Source organism: Leucoraja erinacea, chromosome 25, assembly GCF_028641065.1.
Source record: "Leucoraja erinacea ecotype New England chromosome 25, Leri_hhj_1, whole genome shotgun sequence".
NCBI classification, from domain to species: domain Eukaryota; kingdom Metazoa; phylum Chordata; class Chondrichthyes; order Rajiformes; family Rajidae; genus Leucoraja; species Leucoraja erinaceus.
This window is the reverse complement of record NC_073401.1, coordinates 15,795,880-15,819,442: the sequence shown is the minus strand read 5'-3', so window position 1 is coordinate 15,819,442 and position 23,563 is coordinate 15,795,880. Positions and strand designations below refer to the sequence as shown.

The window sequence follows — 23,563 nt, the reverse complement described above, 5'->3', positions numbered from 1 at the left end:
TTGTTCCTTCAGGCCATAGGGTCATACTGCATGGAAACAGGCCTTTCAGCTCAAATCATGCCAAACTATGCTAGTCCCATTTGCCCGTGTTTGGTCCATATCTTTCCAAACCTTTCCTATCCATGTACCTTTAAATGTTATTGTAGTACCTGCCTCAACTACCTCCTCCGGCAGCTCGTTCCATATCCCCACCACCCTCCCAGTGAAAAAGCTGCCCCTCAGGTTCCTACTACATCCCCTTCCCCTCTCACCTTCGACCTATGCCCTCTATCCCTCGATTCCCAAACCCTGGGAAAGAGGACCCGTATACACACCCGACCTATCATTACTCTTGTTCAAGGGTTGAAGTACAAAGGTATAATTCTTCCCAGTACCATGATAGACAAAGGAAAATTACTGGAATTATAAAACACACAGCTAAGTTCATCAGCATTGCTGAACATTGCGTGGGAATACTAATTATAGCCAGGTATAATGCAAGACAAAGGAATTGCTTCCTTATATTTAATGGGCTCCCAACTAAAAATTAGGGTGGCATAGTGGCGCAGCTGGTAGAGCTGCTGCCTCACAGCACACGTGACCCAGGTTCGATCCTGACCTCAGATGCTGACTGTGTGGAGTTTGCACATTCTCCCTGTGACCGCATGGGTTTTCGCCTGATATTCTGGACTCATCCCACATCCCAAAGACGTGCGGGTTTTTGTAGATTAATTGGACACTGTAAATTGTTTCTAGTGTGTCGGGAGTGGATGAGAAAGTGGTAAAAAATAAAATTAGTGTGAACAGGTGATCGATGGTCGGCATGGATTTGATGGGCCAACGGGCCTGTTTCCAGGCTGAATCTCTAAACTAAACTCTGATGTTGGTTTCTGTTTTAAAGAAAAACAGGCAAGGTATGAATTTCCGAAGTCATTTTTATTTTCCCCGTGGAATCACTTACATTCTGTCTGAAGAGTCACGACCCAAAACAGCGACTATTCACGTTCTCTAAAGATGCCGCCTGACCCGCTGAGTTACTCTTTATGTCCTTTTGTGTAAACCAGCATCTGCAGTTCTTTGTTTCTCCATTACATTTAACATTCATCTATACCCGCTTCTTGAATTGAAACTAAAAACATCTTGCATCTACTTTAACCCACGGACTCCCACATTATCATCACTGATCTAGAGGCTGCCAAGCCTCAGAATGTGCTGAAAATAGTTATTTAACTTTAAATAATCTTTCGTAATCTTGCTTGGCTTCTTTGCGTGTAGGAAGCAACTAGGAAACCCACGCGGTCACAGGTAGAGCATGCAAACTCCACCCAGACAGCACCCGGAGTCAGGATTGAACCCGCAGCAAGGCAGAGCAACTCTACCATTACGCCACCGTGCTGCTTTTGTTTCCCCCATTTACATAATCTTCCACGCTGATCTTTTGCCGAGCTCAGCACTTAATCCAAGGTACCGCCCATGTACAGATATTTGAATGAAGGCAAATGTCACAGGGTGCAACGCAAGGCACAGGTAATGCTTCACCATATGTCATGGACTTCCAATGTAATATTATTTTTTTGCTTTAAAGAAAAGTAGGCAAGGTGGGAATATTCCAAATAATGGTTCCCACAAGCAAAATAAAAATTAACTTTAACCTTCATCCGCTGACCCCCCCCCCCCCCCCCCCCCCCAATTCTTGAACTGAAACTAAAAACCACCACCATAAATCTTACATCAACTTGTGGACAATAACTCCACACTACTATCGCTTATTGAGGGTGCTGGTCCTCCGAATGTGCTGAAAACACTCACAACTATCCCAGTCGCGTCTAAAACTAAACAGGTCTTAAACAAAACACCAGAGAAACTCAGCAGGTCAGGCAGCCACTGTGGAGATGGACAAAGGATGTTTTGGGTCAAGACCTTTCTGAAATGTGAATCAGTTTGAAGAAGGGTTCCGACTGAAAACACCAGCTGTTCATTCTGTACACAGTGTGTAGGGGAAGTTGGATAACATAGAACTAGTGTGAACCGGCTATCGATGGTCAGCGTGGACTTGGTGGGCGGTCGGGACAGTTTCCGCACTGTAATCTCCAAACTAAACTATTTGACCATGAGAAAAGTGTGATTGAAAGAGAGTTTTCTATTCTAGACAACGTAACAACAAGAATAACACAGGCAGAAATATAGCAACATTCAAAACAGAGTCTTGCACAAAATCATGAGAGGAATAGATAGAGTGGATGTGCAGAGTATTTTACTCGAGAACAAATCGAGAACTGCACGTTTAAGGTGACAGGGGAAAGAATTAGTAGGAACCCGAGGGACAAGTTTTTTTCAAACAGAAGGTGGTGGGTATATGGAACGAGTTGCCAGAGGAGGTAGTTGAGGCAGGTACAAAGACATTTAAAAGCCATTGGACAGGTACATGGATAGGAAAGGTTTAGATGAATATGGGCTGAACACGGGAAGGCGGGACTAGCTTAGATAGAGCATTGTGTACGGCAAGAACAAGTTGGGCCGAAGGGCCTGTTTCCATGCTCACAGAGTCACAGAGACTCTATGACTCTATAATCCAACAGTTAATAAAACCAAGCATCCGATCTTTAAATTATTAATTCTTCTTGCTGGGAAATGTCCGCACAGCAAGACATTTGCGGTATTCTGCAACCCTTTCTAGCAGGATCACTGATTATTCCTTAAAATCAAATGCATTTTAATTTGTTTATGAGGTCTACAAAACTTTGCTCTGTCATTTTCAATATCCGGGGATGAATCGCTGTATTTTTCCCCTCTCGGAATAGCAAGTTTGAAAGCCTATTAGTCCAGTTTAGAGGTCAGTCGTCCTTGAATCCTAAAGAGCCAATAAATCTAATTTAATTAAAGTGAAGCGAGTTCTTTTGTCTGAAGATGGGATGCTTGCTGCAGCTGGTGTAAAGGGGAACGATTCACTTCAGAGCTTTGTGAACAATACACCATTCACCCGTTCCACCAACTCAGCTTCCAGACAGCCCACAAGTTCAAGTTTCATTGAGACTTAATACCTCAAGGACAGTACTTGGGTAAGCGGATGTGAAACCAGATCGCAATCAGTCAACTCCATTAGGAGAGACAAGGTTGAGGTAAAAAATGAAAAATTGACTCAGGACAGATAGGCAGCAGAGTGGGGCAGCGGTTGAGTTGCTGCCTTAAGGGCCTGTCCCACTTTCACGACCTCATTCACAACCTTTTTTACTCGTGGACATTTTTCATCATGTTGAAAAAACGCCCCGACCTACTTGATGCCACGAGTAGCATCACGACCTGTTATGACCTACCTACGACCTCGTGTCAACCATGCTGTAAGTACGAGTCAAGGGCAAACTCGGCAGAGGTCGTGAATTAGGTCGTGAAGGTGGGACATAGAAACATAGAAAATAGGTGCAGGAGTAGGCCATTCGGCCCTTCGAGCCTGCACCGCCATTCGATATGATCATGGCTGATCATCCAACTCAGTATCCCATCCCTGCCTTCTCTCCATACACCCTGATCCCTTTAGCCACAAGGGCCACATCTAACTCCCTCTTAAATATAGCCAATGAACTGGCCTCAACTACCTTCTGTGGCAGAGAATTCCACAGATTCACCACTCTCTGTGTAAAAAATGATTTACTCATCTCGGTCCTAAAAGACTTCCCTCTTATCCTTAAACTGTGACCCCTAGTTCTGGACTTCCCCAACAACGGGAATAATCTTCCTGCATCTAGCCTGTCCAACCCCGTAAGAATTTTGTAAGTTTCTATAAGATTCCCCCCTCAATCTTCTAAATCTTTACAGCGCCAGAGACCTCGGTTGCTCTCTGTACAGATTTGTACTTTCTCCCCGTGATCTGCATGGGTTTTCCCCGGTGTTCCAGGTCCCTCCCACATTCCAAAGACGCAAAGGATTGTCGGCTAATTGGCTTGATAAAATTGTAGATTGTCCCTAGCCTGTCAATTAGTGCGCGGGCATCGCTGGTCAGCGCGGACTCGGGAGGGCCCGTTTCCACGCTGTACCTCTAAACTAAAAGATGACAAACATACCTCCTTCCTCGACTGTTTCAGATATTATTGAATGTGCAATATATTTTTTCAATAGATTTTAATCTAATCAATTACCATCGCATGCAGTTCTCGTTGCCCCGTTTACACGAAGGGTGTAGAGGCTTTGGAGAGGGTGCAGAAGAGGTATAGCTGAATGCTGTCTGCATTCAAGGGTATCAGCTGTACAGTGAGGATAAACAAACGTGGATTGTTTTCTCTGTAATGTCAGCGATTAAGAGAAGGCCTGATAGAGGTATATAAAATTCTGAGAGATGTCGATAGGGTTGACATCAGAACCTTTTTCCCAGGATGGAAATGTCAGACAAGAGGGCAGGTCTTTCATATATTTGGAGCTTTATCTGCTGAAAATGAAGGCTTCTATATTTTATACCTGGATTATAACAAATTCAACTTTCATTCCAAAGGTCAAAAATAAGTTTAGGTATTATTGTGTTAAGGGGCTGTCCCACTGTACGAGCTAATTCAAGAGTTCTCCCGAGTTTCCCCTGATTCGAACTCCGAGAATTACTGTACAAGCCGCTCGTAGGTACTAGGGGCTCTCGTGGACATTTTTCAACATGTTGAAAAATCTTCACGAGTCTTCACAAATCTTCACAAGTCTACCGCATTTCCCCGAGTACCTGCCGCTAGCGTTACGAGCCGTTAAGAGACGTCCCGAGCTCCGACGTACCACTACGTACATTCTACGTGCTTACCACGAGTTTGATTTTTGTTTAAACACGGGAGAGCTCTTGAATTACCTCGTACAGTGGGACAGCCCCTTAACTGATCATCATTGCTGGATTTGAACTATAGTTTATTTTCTACGCACACAATTACAAGAAACTCTCAATGAAGTCAAATTAAACCAATGATGTGTTAGTATAAATTTAGCAATAATTCTGCACACCGAAATGCATGCTTGTAAATAGTATTTCTTTTAGGTAATGAATAGAAATTTACTTAGAAGATTTGCTTCAAGATTTTTTAAACCTCCCTTGGGGTCAAGGAAAGAGCGTTCACGTCACAGCCCTGTTTCCACCAATCTTTCCATCACCGAAGCACAAGAAGCACAAGACAGACACCATTGTATGCAGATGCCGAGACGTGTGTCCAGCTCTGGCTGAACAACTTCTAATCTTGTGTGTGGACTCGAAGAAGAAGAAACTTCCCTTCATTTTCAGGCTTCCTAGTTTGGTTGATCTACAGCCTAATATTGCCCCAAATGGTTTATTTTAATGTTTGTGTACCCAAAGTTTACAGACCAAATGCAGCATAATCTCAGAGTGGTTACAGCATTGAAGGAAGCCATTCAGCCCATCATAGCCATTCTATCTCTGTACAAGAGCAATCCAGCAAACTGCACTCCCAAACACTGGGTTTCCTTCCACATCCACGAGAACTACTACGGATTTGTAGATTTATTGTCCCTCTGTAAATTGACCCTATTGTGTAGGGCTCAGAAGAAAAAGTAGGATAACACAGAACCGGTGTGAATGGTCGGCGTGGCCTTGGTGGGCTGAAGGGCCTGTTTCCATTCTGTACCTTTCAATTGAGGAATCAGATATCAGTCTGAAGAAGGGTCTTGACCCGAAATGTCACCGATTCCTTCTCTCCAAAGATGCTGCCTGTCCCGCTGAGTTATTGCAGCATTTTGTGTCTACCTTCGGTTCCTTCCTACATAATTAGACAACCTCTCCCCATAGCCCTGCAAATAGCCCGGAGACACAGTGGTACAGGCGGTAGAGCTGCTGCTTCACAGCACATGTGACCCAGGTTCGATCCTGACCTCAGATGCTGGCTGTGTGGAGTTTGCATGTTCTCCCTGTGACTGCACGGGTTTTCGCCTGGTATTCTGGATTCATCCCACATTCCAAAGGTGTACGTGTTTGCAGGCTAATTGGCCTCTGGAAATTGCCCCTAGTGTGTAGGGAGTGGATGAGAAAGTGGGATAACATAGAACTAGTGTGAACAGGCGATCGATGGTCAGCATAGACTCGGTGGGCTGAAGGGGCTGGCTTCCATGCTGTATCTCAAAACACCACTGTCCAGCCAACTAAACCAGAAGTCAGGCCCAAGATTGCCTCCCTTTTACAACTCAGTAGCTTTCAAGGATGTCATTTTGGCTTCGGCCAACATTAAATTGATCGGTGCAGAGCCATTTCAGTCAATTAGTATTGGCCACATTGGCCAAAGCAGCAAAATTGCAGAGTGAGGATGAATCAGCCTGCTGTAACTGGATTAGCCGTCTGGATTTTGACATCATCCACCAACATCCTGCAGGAATGGATATAAAGTGCTGCAGTAACTCTGGTGCAGGGTAGCACAGTGGTGCAGTGGTGCAGTGGTAGAGACTGGAGTTCGATCCTCTCTATGGGTGCTATCAGTCTGGAGTTTGTACGTTCTCCCCGTGACTGCGTGGGTTTTCTCCGGGTGCTCCGGTTTCACCCCACATTCCAAAGACGTGCATGTTTGTAGGTTAATTGGCTTCTGTAAAATTGTAAATTGTCCCTAGGGCAGTGCTAGTGTACGGGGATTGCTGGTCCGCGCAGACTCGGTGGGCCGAAGGGCCTGTTTCTGTTCGGTATCTCTAAAGTCTAACTCAGTGGGTCAGGCAGCATCTTTGGAGGACAAGGATAGGTGATATTTTGGGTTGGGTCCTTTCTTCAGACTGATCACAGTCAGGAAAGCTGGAAGGGGGAGGGGACAGAAAGAAAGCCAAGCAAGTGATAGGTGGATACAGGCGAGAGGGGGGGGGGGGGGGGGGACAGAGGTTTGATTGGTTGGCGGTTGGACGAGGCTAGAGATGAAAAGGCTAGAGATGAAAGGGCTAAAGGCTGTGCAATAAAGAGAAAAGGGGTGTGAAACGTGAAGCCAGAGGAAGGGATGTGGGTGAAGACACAAGGACGAGCAGATGGTAGTTTACAAACAAAGACACAAAATGTTGGAATAACTCAGCTGGTCAGGCAGCATCTCCGGAGAATATGGATAGATGACGGTTTGGGCCGGGAACGTTTTTCAGGTGGAAGTAGTTGGAGGGGGGGGGAGGGGGAAGAGAGATAGGGGAATAGGAATGTGGGAGAAATTGATATGTATTATAGTGATCATTTGACCATTATCACACTAACGTACATCATGTATGGCACTGTTCCCCATAGGGATTAGAGTTACTCCATTAGCTTGGGTGGGTGTTACAAAGAAGGACCTGGCATGAGGGCAGCTGAGAACAAAGAGGGACCATTGGGTACAACTTTGTAACTTTGCCAGTGCCCATGGTATGCCAAGCAAAGAATATAATTGTGACATGGCACATGTGACAATAAAGTATCAATCAATCAATCATGATGGCTCAGGCATATCAGTTTTTAAAAAAATAAAAAGGGCCTGATTAACAGCCGGACTGATGATAACGATGATAAAAATCAATTAAAAAAATTGATTGTTCTGCATGGATCTATACATATAACCATATAACCATATAACAATTACAGCACGGAAACAGGCCATCTCGGCCCTACAAGTCCATGCCGAACAAATTTTTTTCCCCTTAGTCCCACCTGCCTGCACTCGTACCATAACCCTCCATTCCCTTCTCATCCATATGCCTATCCAATTTATTTTTAAATGATACCAATGAACCTGCCTCCACCACTTCCACTGGGAGCTCATTCCACACCGCCACCACTCTCTGCGTAAAGAAGTTCCCCCTCATATTACCCCTAAACTTCTGTCCCTTAATTCTGAAGTCATGTCCTCTTGTTTGAGAGTTTGTTATCAGAGAGGCAACATTTATTATTTGCAGCTACAAATTCTATTCGCTGCGAGTTTGATAACATTTGACGACGTTATAACAAATTTCTCGTATAATAAAAAGTCAAAGACAAAATGAGGTTAAAGCTAATCTGAAACAAGTTAAGCCTCAAAATAGATTAAGGACTGTTTAGCGTCACTGTGCGAATCTGGAGCAAGGTCACAGAGTAGGAACAGGCCCTTTGGCCCAACTTTTCCATGCCAACCAAAATGCCCCATCATAGCTTGCCCCATATCCCTTTATACATTTCCTATCCATGTATCTGTCCAAGTGTCTTTTAAATGCTGTTATAAGTACCTGCATTAACCATCTCCTCTAGCAGCTCGTCCCATATACACACTGGTATATGTGAAATAGAGTTGTCCCTCACGTTCCTATTAAATATTTCCCCTCTCACCTTAAACCTATGCCCTCTGGTATTTGATTCCCCAACCATGGATACAAGTCTCTGTGCATTAACTTTATCTATTCTCCTCATGATTTTATATACCTCTATAAAATCTCTCCCTACATCTCAGTCTCTCGAGTCCTAGCAAAATCCACATAAGAGAGGGGGAAAATAATGACAATATGGAGAGAATAAAGTTGGAGTAGATGAAAACATTTAAATTAACCTATCATTAGCCTAGCAGGAAAGGTTTGGAGAGACATATGGGCCAAACGCTGGCAGGTGGGACCAGTGTAGATGCGGCATATTGATCAACGGATCCCGTTTCCCTGCTGTACGTTGTTCATGCTTAGTGCAGGATTGATGTAAATGGGTGGCTGATGGCGAGCATGGACTTGCTGGGCCAAAGAGACTGTTTCCATTCTCTCTCTTTGGAGATTGTTAGGCAATTACTAACCATTGTATTGCGAGTTATGTCTGTAATCGAGGTAGGGAAATGTAACTACAACCTAGATACTGAATTACATACTGCTGAACAAATTTCTGAACATACAATTTTTAAAAAACGACATTAGAAGTTTAGACAACAGCCAACCCCACTAAGCAAGCATTTGCTTACATGCTTGCATCTCAGTTTCTCATGTAGGATTAGTGGTATAATAATAACAGGTATAAATTACTCCCCCCCCCCCCCCCAAAAAAAAATACCAGTACCTGCAGTACAAATAACCTTGCAATTAACCTTCCAAATTGCTACAAGCTTGTCTGAATCGTGTTAATTAGTTGAACCTTACATTTGCCACTCTCCTATTGAAGCAGTCATTAAATGAGTAAAGTTGCCAAGATGCTAATCTTTTCACAGAGGAAAGCCGAGGTCGCAGACAAAGGAGCTGCAAACCAAAACAACCAAGGGCAACGTCATAAACCTCTCAGCGCATACTTGATCTTTAAGATTAAAAAGCATCTTTGGCACCATTTCAAATTTAGCCCCAGGAAGAGCAAAGTCAAAGCACAAAACAAATCAACAGTCTTCTTCCTCGTCAGTTGTTTCTGTAGCATGGAAAAATACCAGAACCTCCATTTGAAAGGACAGATTAATACTCAGGAAAATACACAGAGTGCTGGAATAAGTCAGTGGGTCAGGCAGCATCTCAGGAGAACATGGACAGGTGACATTTTGGGTCGGGACCCTTCTTCAAACCAAGGAAAGACACAAAGTGCTAGAGTAACTCAGCGGGTCAGGCAGCATCTCTAGAGATCATTATTAGGTGATGTTTTGGGTTGGGACTTTTCTCCAGACTACAAAATGCTCAAAGATACGACATAGGTTTGTTACCATTCAACATCTGAAAGATACTTTTGATGAGTTATAGACTTTAGAGATATAGCGTGGAAACAGGGTCTTTGGCCCACCGAGTCAGCGCCGACCAGCAATCACCCTGTACACAAGCACTATGGTTCACACTAGGGACAACTTACAGCAGCTAATTAACCTACAAATCTGCATGTCTTTGGAGTGTGATAGGAAACCTGAGCACCTGGAGAAAACCCACGCCATCACAGGTAGAATGTAGAAACTCCGTCCAGACAGAACCCATGGACAGGATCGAGCCCGGGTCGCTGGCACTGCAAAGGCAACAACTCTACCACTGCGCCACAGTGCCGCCCTTATATTGTGGTTCAAATCATAAGGGTCCATGAATAATAGGACTGTGGGTAACAACAGCATAGTTCAGGCATTGACCACAAATACAGGCCCACCACTCAGTTCCAGAGCCTTGCTTGGTTATCTGATTTGCTGGATCAACAAAGGTCATGGCCTGGGGGGGGGGGCTGAGATACCGGCCGGCAAAGTCGGCTATGGGAATGGATCTGCCAGTTCCAGCCGGGCCAGAGTTCCAGAGCACCGGCTGCAGTCGGCAATTAACATCAGGCAGGCTTGCTGCCTTCTACAGTGGATGCACAGCAGCTGCTTCAAAAAGACAGCTAACATCAAAGACCCACACCACCTTGGCCATGTTCTCATCTTGCTTCGATCATCAGGAAGAAGGTACTGGAGCCTGAAAACCATGACCTCCATGTTCAAGAACAGCTTCTTCCCAAACAACCATCAGGCTCTTAAACACTGTACAATAATAACCTCTACCTCAACAACTATGATCTACCATGGATTTTGGTTTGATTGAACTTTGGACATTGGTTTTGTACTGTTATGGTCTGATTATCTAGTCGTACTGATTATCAGGTTATTGCATTTCTGATTCCTTTATATTAATTTACGTGTGACTGCATTTACAGGCCTGTAAAGCTGCAGCTTGGGGGAATGTCATTGTTCTATTGCTGGAACAGATGACAATTAAACACTCTTGACACACCTGCAGGTTAACTTCCCGATTTAGCAACAAGGTACTTTTGGCCAGTGATCGACAAACTGCAGTATAAGCACGCAAATGATTAGGTCGCTGTCATGGAAATAGTGCTCACGGACACATATTCAAGCAGATAGTCGCTGAGTCACGCCAGCAGTTAAAGTGCAAACTCAACAAGCAAAATACATCCAAATTCCTCACTATTCAAATTCCAATTGCATTTCAAGTGTTTTTTTTCAACAGTCGGCACTTTTGCAGTGACATCACTTCAGGAACATTTGCGGGTTTGTTTTTTGCATTATTTTAGTTTGTAATTCCTTTTGATTGTCCATTATCTGCCCTCCACTGCAATCATTAGTACATCAAGGCAGCCTGACATGCCATGGATACTCCAATTTAAAATCACCATATGAGCAATTGTAGCATTTTGTCCTTCCATGCCAGAGTCTGTTGTACAGGTTTAGTGGGACATGGTCCAAACATGGACAAAAGGGACTGGGGCGGCACATTTGTGCAGCGGTAGAGTTGCTGCCTTACAGCACCAGAGATCCAGGTTCGATCCCGACTACAGGTGCTGTCTGTACAGAGTTTGTACGTTCTCCCTGTGGCTGTGTGGGTTTTCTCTGGGTACTCCATTTTCCTCCCACTCCACTCCAAAGACATGCAGGATTGTAGGCTAAGTTCTAAATTGTCCCTATTGTGCAGGATAGTGTTAATGTGCAGGAATCGCTGGTTGGCTCGGACTCAGCAGGTCAGGCAGCATCTCTGGAGCAAAGGAAAAGGTGACGTTTTGGGTTGGAACCCTTCTTCATTGGGGGTGGCAGATGGGATACAACGAGGATCAAAGGTTTCTCACAAAAGGACACAAAGTACCGGAGCAACTCAGCAGGTCAGGCAGCACCTCTGGAGAACATTTATAGGTGACGTTTTGGGTCCAGACCCTTCTTCAGACACTGAAGATCTCAGAGGTTTATCAAGTTAGAAGTGGCATGGATAGGATAGATGGGAGTCCCCACTTCTCTTCCAGCTTTCCCCAACTACAATCAGTTTGAAGGGTCCCAGCCCAAAACATCACCTCTCCATATTCTCTAGAGATGCTTCCTGACCCACTGATTTACTCCAGTACTTTCTCAAGGTTCCAGCATCTGCAGTTTCTTCTGTTTCCTTGTTCAGGGATTGCTAGATATTGCACGCAGACTGACAAAACCTCAACTCAAGACATTATCATCAAAACTTCCAAAATCAAGTACATTAAATGCTGTCCCTTCTTAAAGCAAAACTGGATATTAATTAATGTAGAATTAAATGCATACATTACTAATCAAATGGACATCCATTACTCAAATTAAAAGGTCCTTAAATACACCCATTCTCTGAATGATAGTGATATTGATGCGGATTGAGGACTTTATACAGCCTCGGTTAAACTGCAAAGCAATGTCAGAAGAATATGCATAGTATAATATTATTATTGGGCTGATGTATATAGTAAAAAATCAAAGCAGTTTTTGCCAGCTGTAACAAGACTGACTTTACAGTGATTTGACACAATGTAATATTATATAAAACATAGGGTGCTGGTGGAACTCAGCGAGCCATGCAGCATCTGGGGATGGACAGGCAACAACAAGTGTTCCGACCCAAAAACGCCGCCTGTCCATTTCCCTCACCAGATGCCACCTGACCTGCTGAGTTCCCTCCATCACTTTGTGTTTCGCTCAAGATTCCAGCACCAGCAGTTCCCTGTGTCTCCATAAATGAAATGAATTGAGAAGTTAGTTTTCAGCAACACAGTACAATGCCCCTGGACAGATGGGCATCAATAAGCTAGGGTACTGTCCGATTCACCTCTGCCCCATTGCGGACATTGGACTTTGTCTACGAAACAGACAAAGCTGAGTATATTCTGCACTCTGAATCGTCACCATTGCTTTACCTATTGTACTAGAGTTTGACTTGATTGCTTTTATGTATAGTACTGTCTGAAAACCAGCATCTGCAGTTTCTTGTTTCTGTATTATCTGATCTGTTTGGTATAGCATGCAAAAGGAAGCTTTTCACTCTATCTATATACAGGTGATAGTAATAAACCTAAATATTGGATTTATCTTTGTAATTTACATTAATTTTTGCTTATTGTGTTATCTAAGAGCACTGCGTTTACAGGCCTGTAAGCTGCTGCAAGAAGTCATTTCATTGTAGATTTTTTGGTACAAATGACAATTAAACTTTGCATTTTCTTAAATGGGCCCCCGGTCGACCTCGAGGACCGGAGAGGGAGTCGGAGACGGCAGCGGAAATGAGTAACAAAGGGCCAGTAACTAGAACCGGGGTCTTTCTGCACCCTCGAGGTCGGCTGCGGGAGGACCCCCCCCCCCCCCCCCCCCCCCCCAGGGCATAAGGGCTGAAGGAGGCCGAGTGAGGAGAGGGACGGTGGTTTGACGGGATAGCCGGATGGAGGCAACGGCTGCAAAGGGCCTTTATGGCCAGCTGCAGTTGGGACTGTTAAATGGCACCAAAACGTGGCAACTCTTGCATATGGATTCAGCGGACTGTTTCCATACACTCTGTATTAAATCTTGGATTATACTTACCCTGTATGTAGCTTAGTTTATTATAGAGGTACAGTTAATAGCTTTTGTTGAGTGTTAACCAGTCAGCGGAAAGACAATACATGATTACAATCGAGCCCTCCACAGTGTACAGATACAGGATATGGGGAATCATGTTTGGTGCAAGGTAAAGTCCAATTAAAACTAGTCCAAGGGTCTCCAATGAGGTAGATGGTAGGTCAGGACTGCTCTCCATTTGGTGATAGGATGGTTCAATTGCCTGAAAACAGCTGGGAAGAAATTGTCCCCTGATCTAGAGGCGTGCATTTTCAAATTTCAAGAGTCCAGAGTGTTTTATTGTCATATTTAAGAGGGAGTTAGATGTGGCCCTTGTGGCTAAGGGAATCAGGGGGTATGGAGAGAAGGCAGGTACAGGATACTGAGTTGGATGGCGGTGCAGGCTCAAAGGGCCGAATGGCCTACTCCTGCACCTATTTTCTACGTCATATGACCCGGACGGGACAATGAAATTCTTACTTGCTGCAGCACAACAGAATATGTGAATATGTAAACATTGTACATAACGAGAAAACTTCTGCACTTCTTGCATGATGGGAGAGGGAATGAGCGGGATGGGACTGGCCCTTGATTATGCTGGTGGCTTTGCTGGGGTAGCGTGGTGTAAACTGAGTCACCGGATGATGATAATTTACTGAACATGATTGAACAAATATTATTTAAAGACCGCATGGATGAACTCCAAACATTGTTCATCGCTGTCTGATGAAAAAAATAAAACGGGCTAACAAGGGAAATCTGGAATAGTGTTAAATCCAAGGAAAGGGCATATCAATTGGCCAGAGGAAGCAGCAAACCGGAGGACTGGGAGAAATTTAGAAATCAACAGTGGACAAAGGGGTTAATTAAGAGGGGGGGGGGGGGGGGGCGGGGGGAAGGAGCATGAAAGAAAGCTTACAGGGAATATAAAAACTGACTCTAAAAGCTTCTTTAGATATGTAAAATGTAAAGATTAGTGAAAAATGTAGGTCCCTTACAATCAGAGACAGGTGAATTTATAATGGGGAAACAATGAAATGGCAGAACAGTTAAACAAGTACTTTGGTTCTGTCTTCGCTAAGGAAGACACAGACAATCTCCCAGAAATATTAGGGGACTGAGGATCTAGTGGGAGGGAGGAACTGAAGGAAATCCACATTAGTCAGGAAATGGTATTAGGTAAACTGTTGGGACTGAAGGCAGATAAATCCCCAGGGCCTGCATCGCAGAGTACTCAAGGAGGTGACCCTGGAAATCGTGGATGCATTGGTAATCATTATCCAATGTTTTCTCGACTGGATAGTTCATGTGGACTGGAGGGTTGCCAAAATAACCCCACTTTTTAAGAAAGGAGGGAGTGAAAACAGGGAATTATAGACGTTAGCCTGACATTGATAGTGGGGAAGATGCTTAAGTCAATAATTAAAGATGTAATAGCAGCGCATTTGGAAAACAGTGACAGGATCGGTCAAAGTCAGCATGGATTTATGAAGGGGAAATCATGTTTGATTAATCTTCTGGAATTTTTTGAGGATGTAATAAGTAGAATGGATAAGGGAGAGCCAGTGGATGTGGTGTACCTGGACTCTCAAAAGGCCTTTGACAAGGTCCCACACAAGAGATTAGTGTGCAAAATTAGAGCACATGGAATTGGGGGTAGGATATTAACATGGATAGAGAACTGGTTGGCAGGCAGGAAGCAAAGAGTGGGAATTAACGGATCCTTTTCAGAATGGCAGCAGGCAGTGACTAGTGGGGTGCCGCAAGGCTCGGTGTGGGGGGTCCCCAGTTATTTACAATATATTAGCGATTTAGACGAGTGAATTAAATGTGACATCTCCAAGTTTGCAGATGACATAAAGCTGGGTGGCAGTGTGAGCTGCGATGAGGATGCTATGAGGCTGCAGGGTGACTTGGATAGGTCGGGTGAGTGGGCAGAACAATGGCAGATGCAGTATAATGTGGATAAATGTGAGGTTAGCAGTTTGGCAAGTACAGGAAGGCAGATTATTATCTGAATGGTGTCAGATTAGGAAAAGGGGAGGTGCAACGAGACCTGGGTGTGCTTGTACATCAGTCACTGAAAGTAAGCATGCAGGTACAGCAGGCAGTGAAGAAAGCTAATGGCATGTTGGCCTTCATTGGGAGAGGATTTGAGTTTAGGAGCAAGGGGGTCCTACTGCAGTTGTACAGGCACCTGGTGAGACCGTACCTGGAGAATTGTGTGCAATTTTGGTCTCCTAATTCTAGGAAGGACATTATTGCTATTGAGGGAGTGCAGCGTAGTTTCACCAGGTTAATTCCCGGGATGGCGGGCCTGACATATGATGAAAGAATGGGTCGACTGGCCTTGTATTCACTGGAATTTAAAAGGATGAGAGGATATCTTATAGAAACATGTAGAATTCTTAAAGCATTGACAAGTTAGATGCAGGAAAAATGTCCCCCATGTTGGGGGTGTCCAGTACCAGGGGTCGCAGTATAAGAATAAGGGGTAGGCCATTTAGGACTGAGATGAGGTAAAATTTATTCACCCAGAGAGTTGTGAATCTGTGGAATTCTCTGCTACAGAAGGCAGTGGAGGCCAATTCACTGGATGTTTCCAAGAGAGTTAGATTTAGCTCTAAGAGCTAAAGGAATCAAGGGATATGGGTGAAAAAGCAGGAATGGGGTACTGATTTTAGATGATCAAATTGAATGGCGGTGCTGGCTCGAAGGGCCGAATGGCCTACTCCTGCGTCTGTTTTTCAATGTTTCTAATTCCACCTCCAGTTTAAGGTGAGGTAGAGGACAGAGTCTGAAGAAGGGTTTAATTCCACCTCCAGTGGACATAGGTTTAAGGTGAGGTAGAGGACAGATTTAATAAGAACCTGACGGGTAACTTTTTCCACACAAAAGGTGGTGGTTGTATGGAATCGGCTGCTGAAGCAGGTACTATTGCAACGTTCAAGAAACATTTAGACAGGTACATGGATAGGACTGTTTTAGAGGGATATGCACCAAACGCAAGCAGGTGGGACTAGTATAGATGGGACATGTTGGCAGATGTGGGCAAGTTGGGCCGAAGGGCCTGTTTCCACGCTATGTGACTATGACACTGTAAAGTTTGTTACATGTGACATTAAAGAACAACTTAAGCATTGGGTGGACGGGTGGGACTGAGCTTACCATCGCGTCCAGATTCTTGAAGTCACACAATCTCCTCTGGACCCGGGGTTGGAACTCCTCGTCTTCCAGGGCATCTCGGATCTCCTCGTCGATCTCCTCCTCCATCTGGATCAGCATTGGGGCCAACATGCCGAACTTGGAGCCACGCCGGGCCACCTCCAGCAGGCATAGCACCAAGTTCTTCTCGTTCTTGCGCAGGACCAGGTCGTTGGTCTCGAACATCAGAGCGTCTCTGATAGCCAAGTCGCGGCGGCACCAGTCAATGAAGTTGGACACGTTGTCGCGGGCGATGAAGGAGCCGGCTTGGACGTTCCTGGAGGCGAAGGTGACCGGGGTGCGGGGCACCTTCATCCTCCCCGCCGCCCCGGGACATCTCTGCTCGAACTCCAGGGCGGTCTGGTTGACATTGTTGGCGTGTTGGCACAGAGCGCAGCCCGTCTCCAGCGCCTCCGCGAACATGTCTACGTGGACATCCAGGTCGTACAGCGCGTTGAGCCACTCCGCCAGGTCCTCCTTCATGGCGTACAGATAGTCCTCGCTCGACCTGAAGGGCCGAATGCTCTTGTTGGCGGCGGACTGGATGTTCCTCTGCTCCGCCATATTCCTCACCCAAATCCTCCTCTGTCCCTCCCCTTTAACTCCTGCGCTCCTTCCCGTAGAAACGTCTCGCCTCTCGCCGCCCCAGGTGAATCACTGTGTCAATCCCCACCCCACCCCGCGCTAGCTCACTGATGTCGATCAGACTCATGTATAAAACAGGCTCACTATCCCCCTCTATCCATTCCCCCTCCACGGCACCCCCTGACCCGCTCAGTTCCTCCGGCAGAGTAGTCTCTGCTAAAACATAAAATAAAATAGACTCAGATTCAGATGAGTTTCAGTCTCTTTCTCGCTCCCTCCCTGTCGGCTGCAGTCCCGGGCAGCTGCTGCCTGCCCCACTGAGTTATTCCAGCATTCTGTGTGTCTATCTTTGGTATTAACCAACATCTGCAGTTCCTCGTTGTCACGTCAGCTTCAATTGGACTCCGCTCCGCCCTGCTTCAACGTTGCGCCGCTCCGCTCCTAGGTTTCAGGTCGAAGGCTTGGCCGGTCTGGTTAACTTCTCCCCGCCCGAGTCCCATCCCTGTAACTCCTCTCCCTCCCTGCGCATCGCAAGAGGCTCGGGCTCGCAGTGATCAGACAGCGACCCACCTGGTCAAGCGCGCACACGAGTAGCAACTCATCTCAGTAAACGCACAACACACGGGGGGCGGGGGCGGACCCTACCCTGGACTCCATCAGTAAACAGACGAGAGAAGGGGAAAGCCCTTCCTTCCTCTCAGACCATCTCATGGAACACACAGCACAAGGGAAACCCCTTCCACACAGACCAGATCAGTAAACAAGCAAGACAAGAGAAACTTCCCCACAGCCCGTCTCAAGAAACACACAGCACAGGAGTCTTCTTCACAGTCCAGTAAACTCTAACCCACACTCCATCAGTAAACACCCGGCGCAGGGGAAAACTGTTCCCCGATGTCCATCCCATCAAACACACAACACTAGGAGTAAACTCTTCCCCACATCCCATCAATAAACAGAGCACGAGGGAAAACTGTTCCCCGCAGTCCATCCCATCATTCACACAACACAGGGCAAGTGTTATTTGGGAGCGGTCAGTTACATCTCTCCCGCTACAATCCGGGTGGAAGTTCAAGTTTCCTGTCGCTGCCTAACTTCCCACTCGGCCTTCTCTCCCACCTCTGTTTATATCCTGACTACTTTCAGCGCCATGGAAACCGCTCACTCCCCCGCCGACCTCCGCCCAGCTGAGAACACGTCCAGCTAATGCCAACTATCCATGTGTCGTGATCATGATAAGAGTGAGCCAAACTCCCGTTTGAATGCGTCAAGTTTGTTACAGGGGGGGGATAAACTGGGTCTGCAGTCTGTAATGATGTAATTCGCTGATCCTGTGGCCGGGAGAAAGATTGGTTCACAAATCATTTGCAAAAGCCACATTACCTCACTGACTTGCCGGGAACAGCAACACAGCTGGAGTGCCTGCCAATTTTATTTCAAGGGAGTTGACGAGTCTTAATCTGGCACCGCATAGCCGAACTTCATTTCATACACATTCTAGCATAAACTGCAGCTATTCATTTATGAATATGCAAACTCGGCGAAACAGGGGATTGTGGATAACGCTAACGCAACTGTAGAGGAAGATGCTAGGAGGGAGGAATTGGATACCGGTCTGTCGGCAATTTTATAAAAGTGGTAGAAACTAGATTGCAGTGGATGTTTACAGTCTTTTTCACATGGTAGCGAAGTCTAAAACTAGATTGCACAGCTTTAAGGTGAGTTAATGTGAAGGGGATTTGAAGGGCACGTTTTTTAAGAGGGCGGTGGGTGCCTGGACGCGCTGGCAGGAGGCAGGAAGCTTTTGGATAGGCGCATGGATATGCAGGGATATGAATAATGCACAAGACAGAGGAGATTGGTTTGACTTAGTATCATGTTCGGTACAGACATTGTGGGCCGAAGGGCCTGTTTCTGTGCTGCACTGTTCTATGCTCTAGGGATCTGACTTGATCCCTCTTTAGGCAGAACGAGTACATAGAAACTGTTCTATGAGGTTCGAGATTAATTTATTTGCAAGGGGAGGCATTAGTCTACAATTCCGGACTGACAATATAATGATAGTATCTGGATCAGACTATTTGTGGGGGGTGTGCACTGCTGGAAGGAACGCAGAAAGGGCCACGACTTGGGTTGAGTTGGCCGGGGGCCGCCGCCGAGAATGGCCTGACCTGCATGTTGATTTATTCTTCCACGGGAGAAATAAAATGTAGGGCGGACTGAGGGAGAGATTGCGGTCTCATGCCATCTCCGTTCCACAGGGACAGGTTACGGCAGCTGTTAAGGTGATTTACTGGACTCTACCTTGCACTAAACGTTATTCCCTTGTCGACAATTGTACTTGCACACTGCAAATGGCTCGATTGTAATCATGTATTGTCTTTCCGCTGGCTGGTTAGCACTCAGCACAAGCTTTTCGGTACACGTGACAATAAACGAAACTAAAACTTAAGCATGCCTACTTCAAAGTTTAATTGATTGAGGAACAGCATGGAGGCATTTGAAGGGGCAGGTGGGTGGTAGTTGGTGAGGCAGTGCGCTCAGGAACTCTGCATCGTGTGAGCAGGTTCTCAATACCGTTCTCAATACCATTCTCAATGCTTCTTCCCAACTTTGAAAGACCATGGGCCAAGGTTTGTTGGAATTATTTTTATGCTTCAAGTCCTTGAATATTTTGAAAGTTGGTGTAGCCTGATCATTTCCTCCCATCAAGAGTAACTATTAAATCCTATATTAGTGTCTATCTTAATTTACCTAGTCTAGGTCAGTGTAAGATGTGATTTAGGTGAGTTGGTACTGCAGCTGAAAGATCAACAAAAGTGTTCAGCATAGGGTCGTTTCACAGCAGTGGCAAACGACTGCGCCATCTGCTGGTCCTTCAACGGGTTGCAATTTGTTTTATAAGTACAAGCGTCGGCAGGCTGATAGATTGGAGGCATTTTCCATTCTATATTTAGACAGATGGGAGGGAGTCAACAGACAGATCACTGTTGTTCTCCAACGTCTATTTCTCGTAACTCGTCCATTCTGGCGATCCATTTCGTAACATAATCCTGAAGAATGACCATGATAAATATTTTAATAATTTAAAGATCTGCTTCTTACTTTCGGGATCCATTTATGAGGCTGTCATCTACGCAGGGATTTTGGAAATTTAGCAGACATCGCCATCCACTGATGAAACAAAAGCTTTGTTTTACTCTAGTTTACTAATCCAGACATTTAGGTTTATTGTCGTCATGTGCCCTGAAAAGTTTTGTTTTGCATGCTATCCTATCAGATCAGATTATCTATATTACTAAAAGTCTGATCTTGACCACTTCCTGTTGTTCTGTATATTGATTTTAGAAAAAAACGCTGCCACTTACTGCTGTGATTTCTGGCACGCTTACTCACAGTACCCCTCCGCACAGGACAAGAGGATTTTTCCCATCGATGAAAAATAAGTTATCGTTTAAAAAATGTTGCGATTCTCTCCTGAAGGCCATGCCCCTTCCAGAGGGACTATAAAACCCTGAGTCAGTCTCTGCAAGATGGGGAAGCGAGAGGGTCACATCTCTCAGTCTGAGCTGTGAATAACACTGAACACATGTCTACTAAACTGTGAATGGTTTTGCAGACTGGTCAGTGCCCTTAATGTGGTTTGAAAATATGGTTTGGAGATGCTAAAACTGTGTGTTGTCTTTGGGTTTGAGGATGCTAAAGCTGTGTTGCCTTTGGTTGGAGATGCTAAAGTTGCCTTGCCTTCTATATAATTAAAAAAAGTCACTTCCTGTTTGCACGTTATATTAATTTTAGAAAACGCACGGCTGTGATTTTTGGCCATCTTACTCAGAGAGTCCCCGCCGCTGATCAGATACCGAGGATTTTTCCCATCGACGAAAAATAAATGATTAGTGTTGAAAAAATGTTGATTCTCTCTCGTCAATCACACCCCTTCTAAAGAGACTATAAAACCTAGATGTGTGGGCGTGGCACAGTCTCTGCAAGATGGAGGAGGGAGAGGCTAGATGGACACGCTAGAGGCAGGAAACATGTTCCCGATGTTGGGGAAGTCCAGAACCAGGGGCCACTGTTTAAGAATAAGGAGTAAGCCATTTAGAACCGAGACAAGCAAACACTTTCTCACAGAGTTGTTAGTCCGTGGAATTCTCTGCCTCAGAGGGCGGTGAAGGCATGATCACAATAAATGGAGGTGCTGGCTCGAAGGGCCTACTCCTGCACCTATTGCTACTTCATCTTCTTCATACTCAATGGCTCTCGGCGATCAGCAAGAAGCCTGAAAGACAATCTGCTACTGGCTTTGACAGGAAGGAATTAAATATAGACACCAGCAGCAAAGGGAATACTGTTAAAGTGATTGCAAAGGATGGCTAGGTAGTAAAATTTTGCAAGTAAATTGGTGTGCAATAAGAGTACAATTTCTGTTTACAAAAGAAATTTCATCATCACTGGTCATGTTCTGGCTGTTAAATGAGACAAGACCAGGACTTAATTTCAATACAAAGTGTTCCCGTCTCCATATAGTAATTATCGTAAGCACGTGGTAGACCATCTCCCGCTTGATCAAAAAAAATTTAATTAGAATGGGACCAGACCTCTAGTCTAGGCCCACAATGACGTGCCAAGTTAAACTAATCTCCTCTGCCTGCATGCAATTCGTATTCACCCACCTTGCTTGCTTCACTAAACTTGCCCCACACCTTGAAGCTAGGCCCTCAAAAAAATCTTTTATTGTAGTTTTTCCTATACAAATAAAAAAAAGGCAGAAAAAGCCTTTGCTTCAAACCTCAACATACCAAAAAATATTAACCCACAAAATGCTGTAAATTCTCAGTACACCAGGCAGCATATGTGGAGAAAGAAATCAAGCATTTGTTTTTGAAACATAAATGCCAAATGAAATATTCTTGGTTTTTAAAGTTAATTTCAAATTCACTTAAGTTAGACACAAAATTCAGGAGTAATCATCTCTGGAGAGGAATGGGTGATGTTTTGGGTCAAAACCATTCTTCAGACTGCAAATCTTCCAATTCACTTGTTGTGGTATTGCAAGATTGAATTAAGATCACTTCATAAGTCTAATAAGTTTATCTTATCTGGCTTTTCACCATTATTTAATTTATAACACGTTATTCATAGGTTTGCATTTTAGAAAATTGTACACTGGCTGCCATATAAACCAGCGATTGACAGATTCTTGATTAGTACGAGTGTCAGGGGTTATGGGGAGAAGGCAGGAGAATGGGGGCAAGAGGGAGATAGATCAGCCATGATTGAATGGCAGAGTAGACCTGATGGGCTAAATGGCCCAATTCTACTCCTGGAAATTATGACACAATTTTCCCAGGGGAAAAAAAAACCTCTGAAGGCTGCTGCCTCTTTTTATAGCAAGTTACATGTATTCATTTTTCTCTGGAGAGTTTGCGATTGAAATGTGAATGCAACAGATGGTGCTAGTGTGTAAGCAAGGCTGCATTGAGAGTGAAGTGTTGAGCCTGCAAGTGGTCAAGAGTATGTGAATAATGCAGAGCATGTAATTAAGGAATTGTGCACACAAAGAAACAAGAGCGATAACAAAAACAATATTAATTAACATAATTCAAAAAACCCTCTGACCAGTTAACACCGAAGTGGATTTGCAACTGATTTCCCACTATTTGATATTATAAAAGTGATGAATTCTAACGAGAACTTTGCAGTAATACAATACAGTAAGACTCAACATAAGACAGGCACTATTTACAATATTATAACACTAAAGAGTTTATTACCCAGAGTGTGGGAATTAACACACAGGGGACATGGGTTTAGGGTGAGAGGGGAAAGATATAATTGGAACTTAAGGGGCGCACTTTTCCCAGAGAGTGGTGGGCACAGAATGAGCGGCCAGAGGTAGTTGATGTAGGTACGTAATACAATGGACAGATTCATGAATAGGAGAAGTTTAAAGGGATATGGGACAAACACAGGACGAATAGTGTAGATGGGGCATCTTGGTCAGTATGGGTGTAGGGCTGAAGAGCTCATTTGTGTTGTACGAGTATGCAGCATTAATAGCAATAATTTGTAGCAAAAAAGTACTGGCTATTCTGACCTGTAGACAGAACAGAGATTAAAATGAGTAGCCTGACCCAATATTATTTAAGTGCAATTCTTATAAAGAGCACAAACTTGAATTTAAACCTAGTTTCATCAAACCTAGTACATTTAACGTTTGGATCACTGTTGTCCTAGAAAGGAATGTGCATTTAAAAAACTGTATATGCAAATTATACTTTATATAGTTTGAACAACCACTCTACATTAAAGAAACAAGTGAATATTTACAATTGTCGATCAGACACAGTTCAAACACAATTATTAGCGCAGAATAATGTCAAGGCTTGAGCATTGTTGGAAATCTAGGGAAACACTATTTGTTGGATCAATAATGCGCACAGTAGATATGAAAAACTTTACGGAGATCCAATTGGATGATCAGTTAATCGTTTTCCCCACCCACTACCATTACCATCAATTCATTTTGAGCACACCTCAATCCTTACAAATCCACACTG

The 23,563-nt window shown here is 44.6% G+C and overlaps 1 protein-coding gene across 1 annotated transcript in view; it reads right to left on the bottom strand.

The window, feature by feature from the left end:
* gas2l1 (growth arrest-specific 2 like 1) overlaps nt 1-19,552 on the bottom strand; it is a 50,237-nt gene extending 30,685 nt beyond the window's left edge. The window contains exon 1 of the mRNA XM_055655858.1: nt 16,383-19,552. Coding sequence (XP_055511833.1) covers nt 16,383-16,982 — 600 coding nt within the window. The 5' untranslated portion in view covers nt 16,983-19,552. The remainder of the gene's footprint in view (nt 1-16,382) is intronic.
* Nucleotides 19,553-23,563: the final 4,011 nt, after the last annotated feature.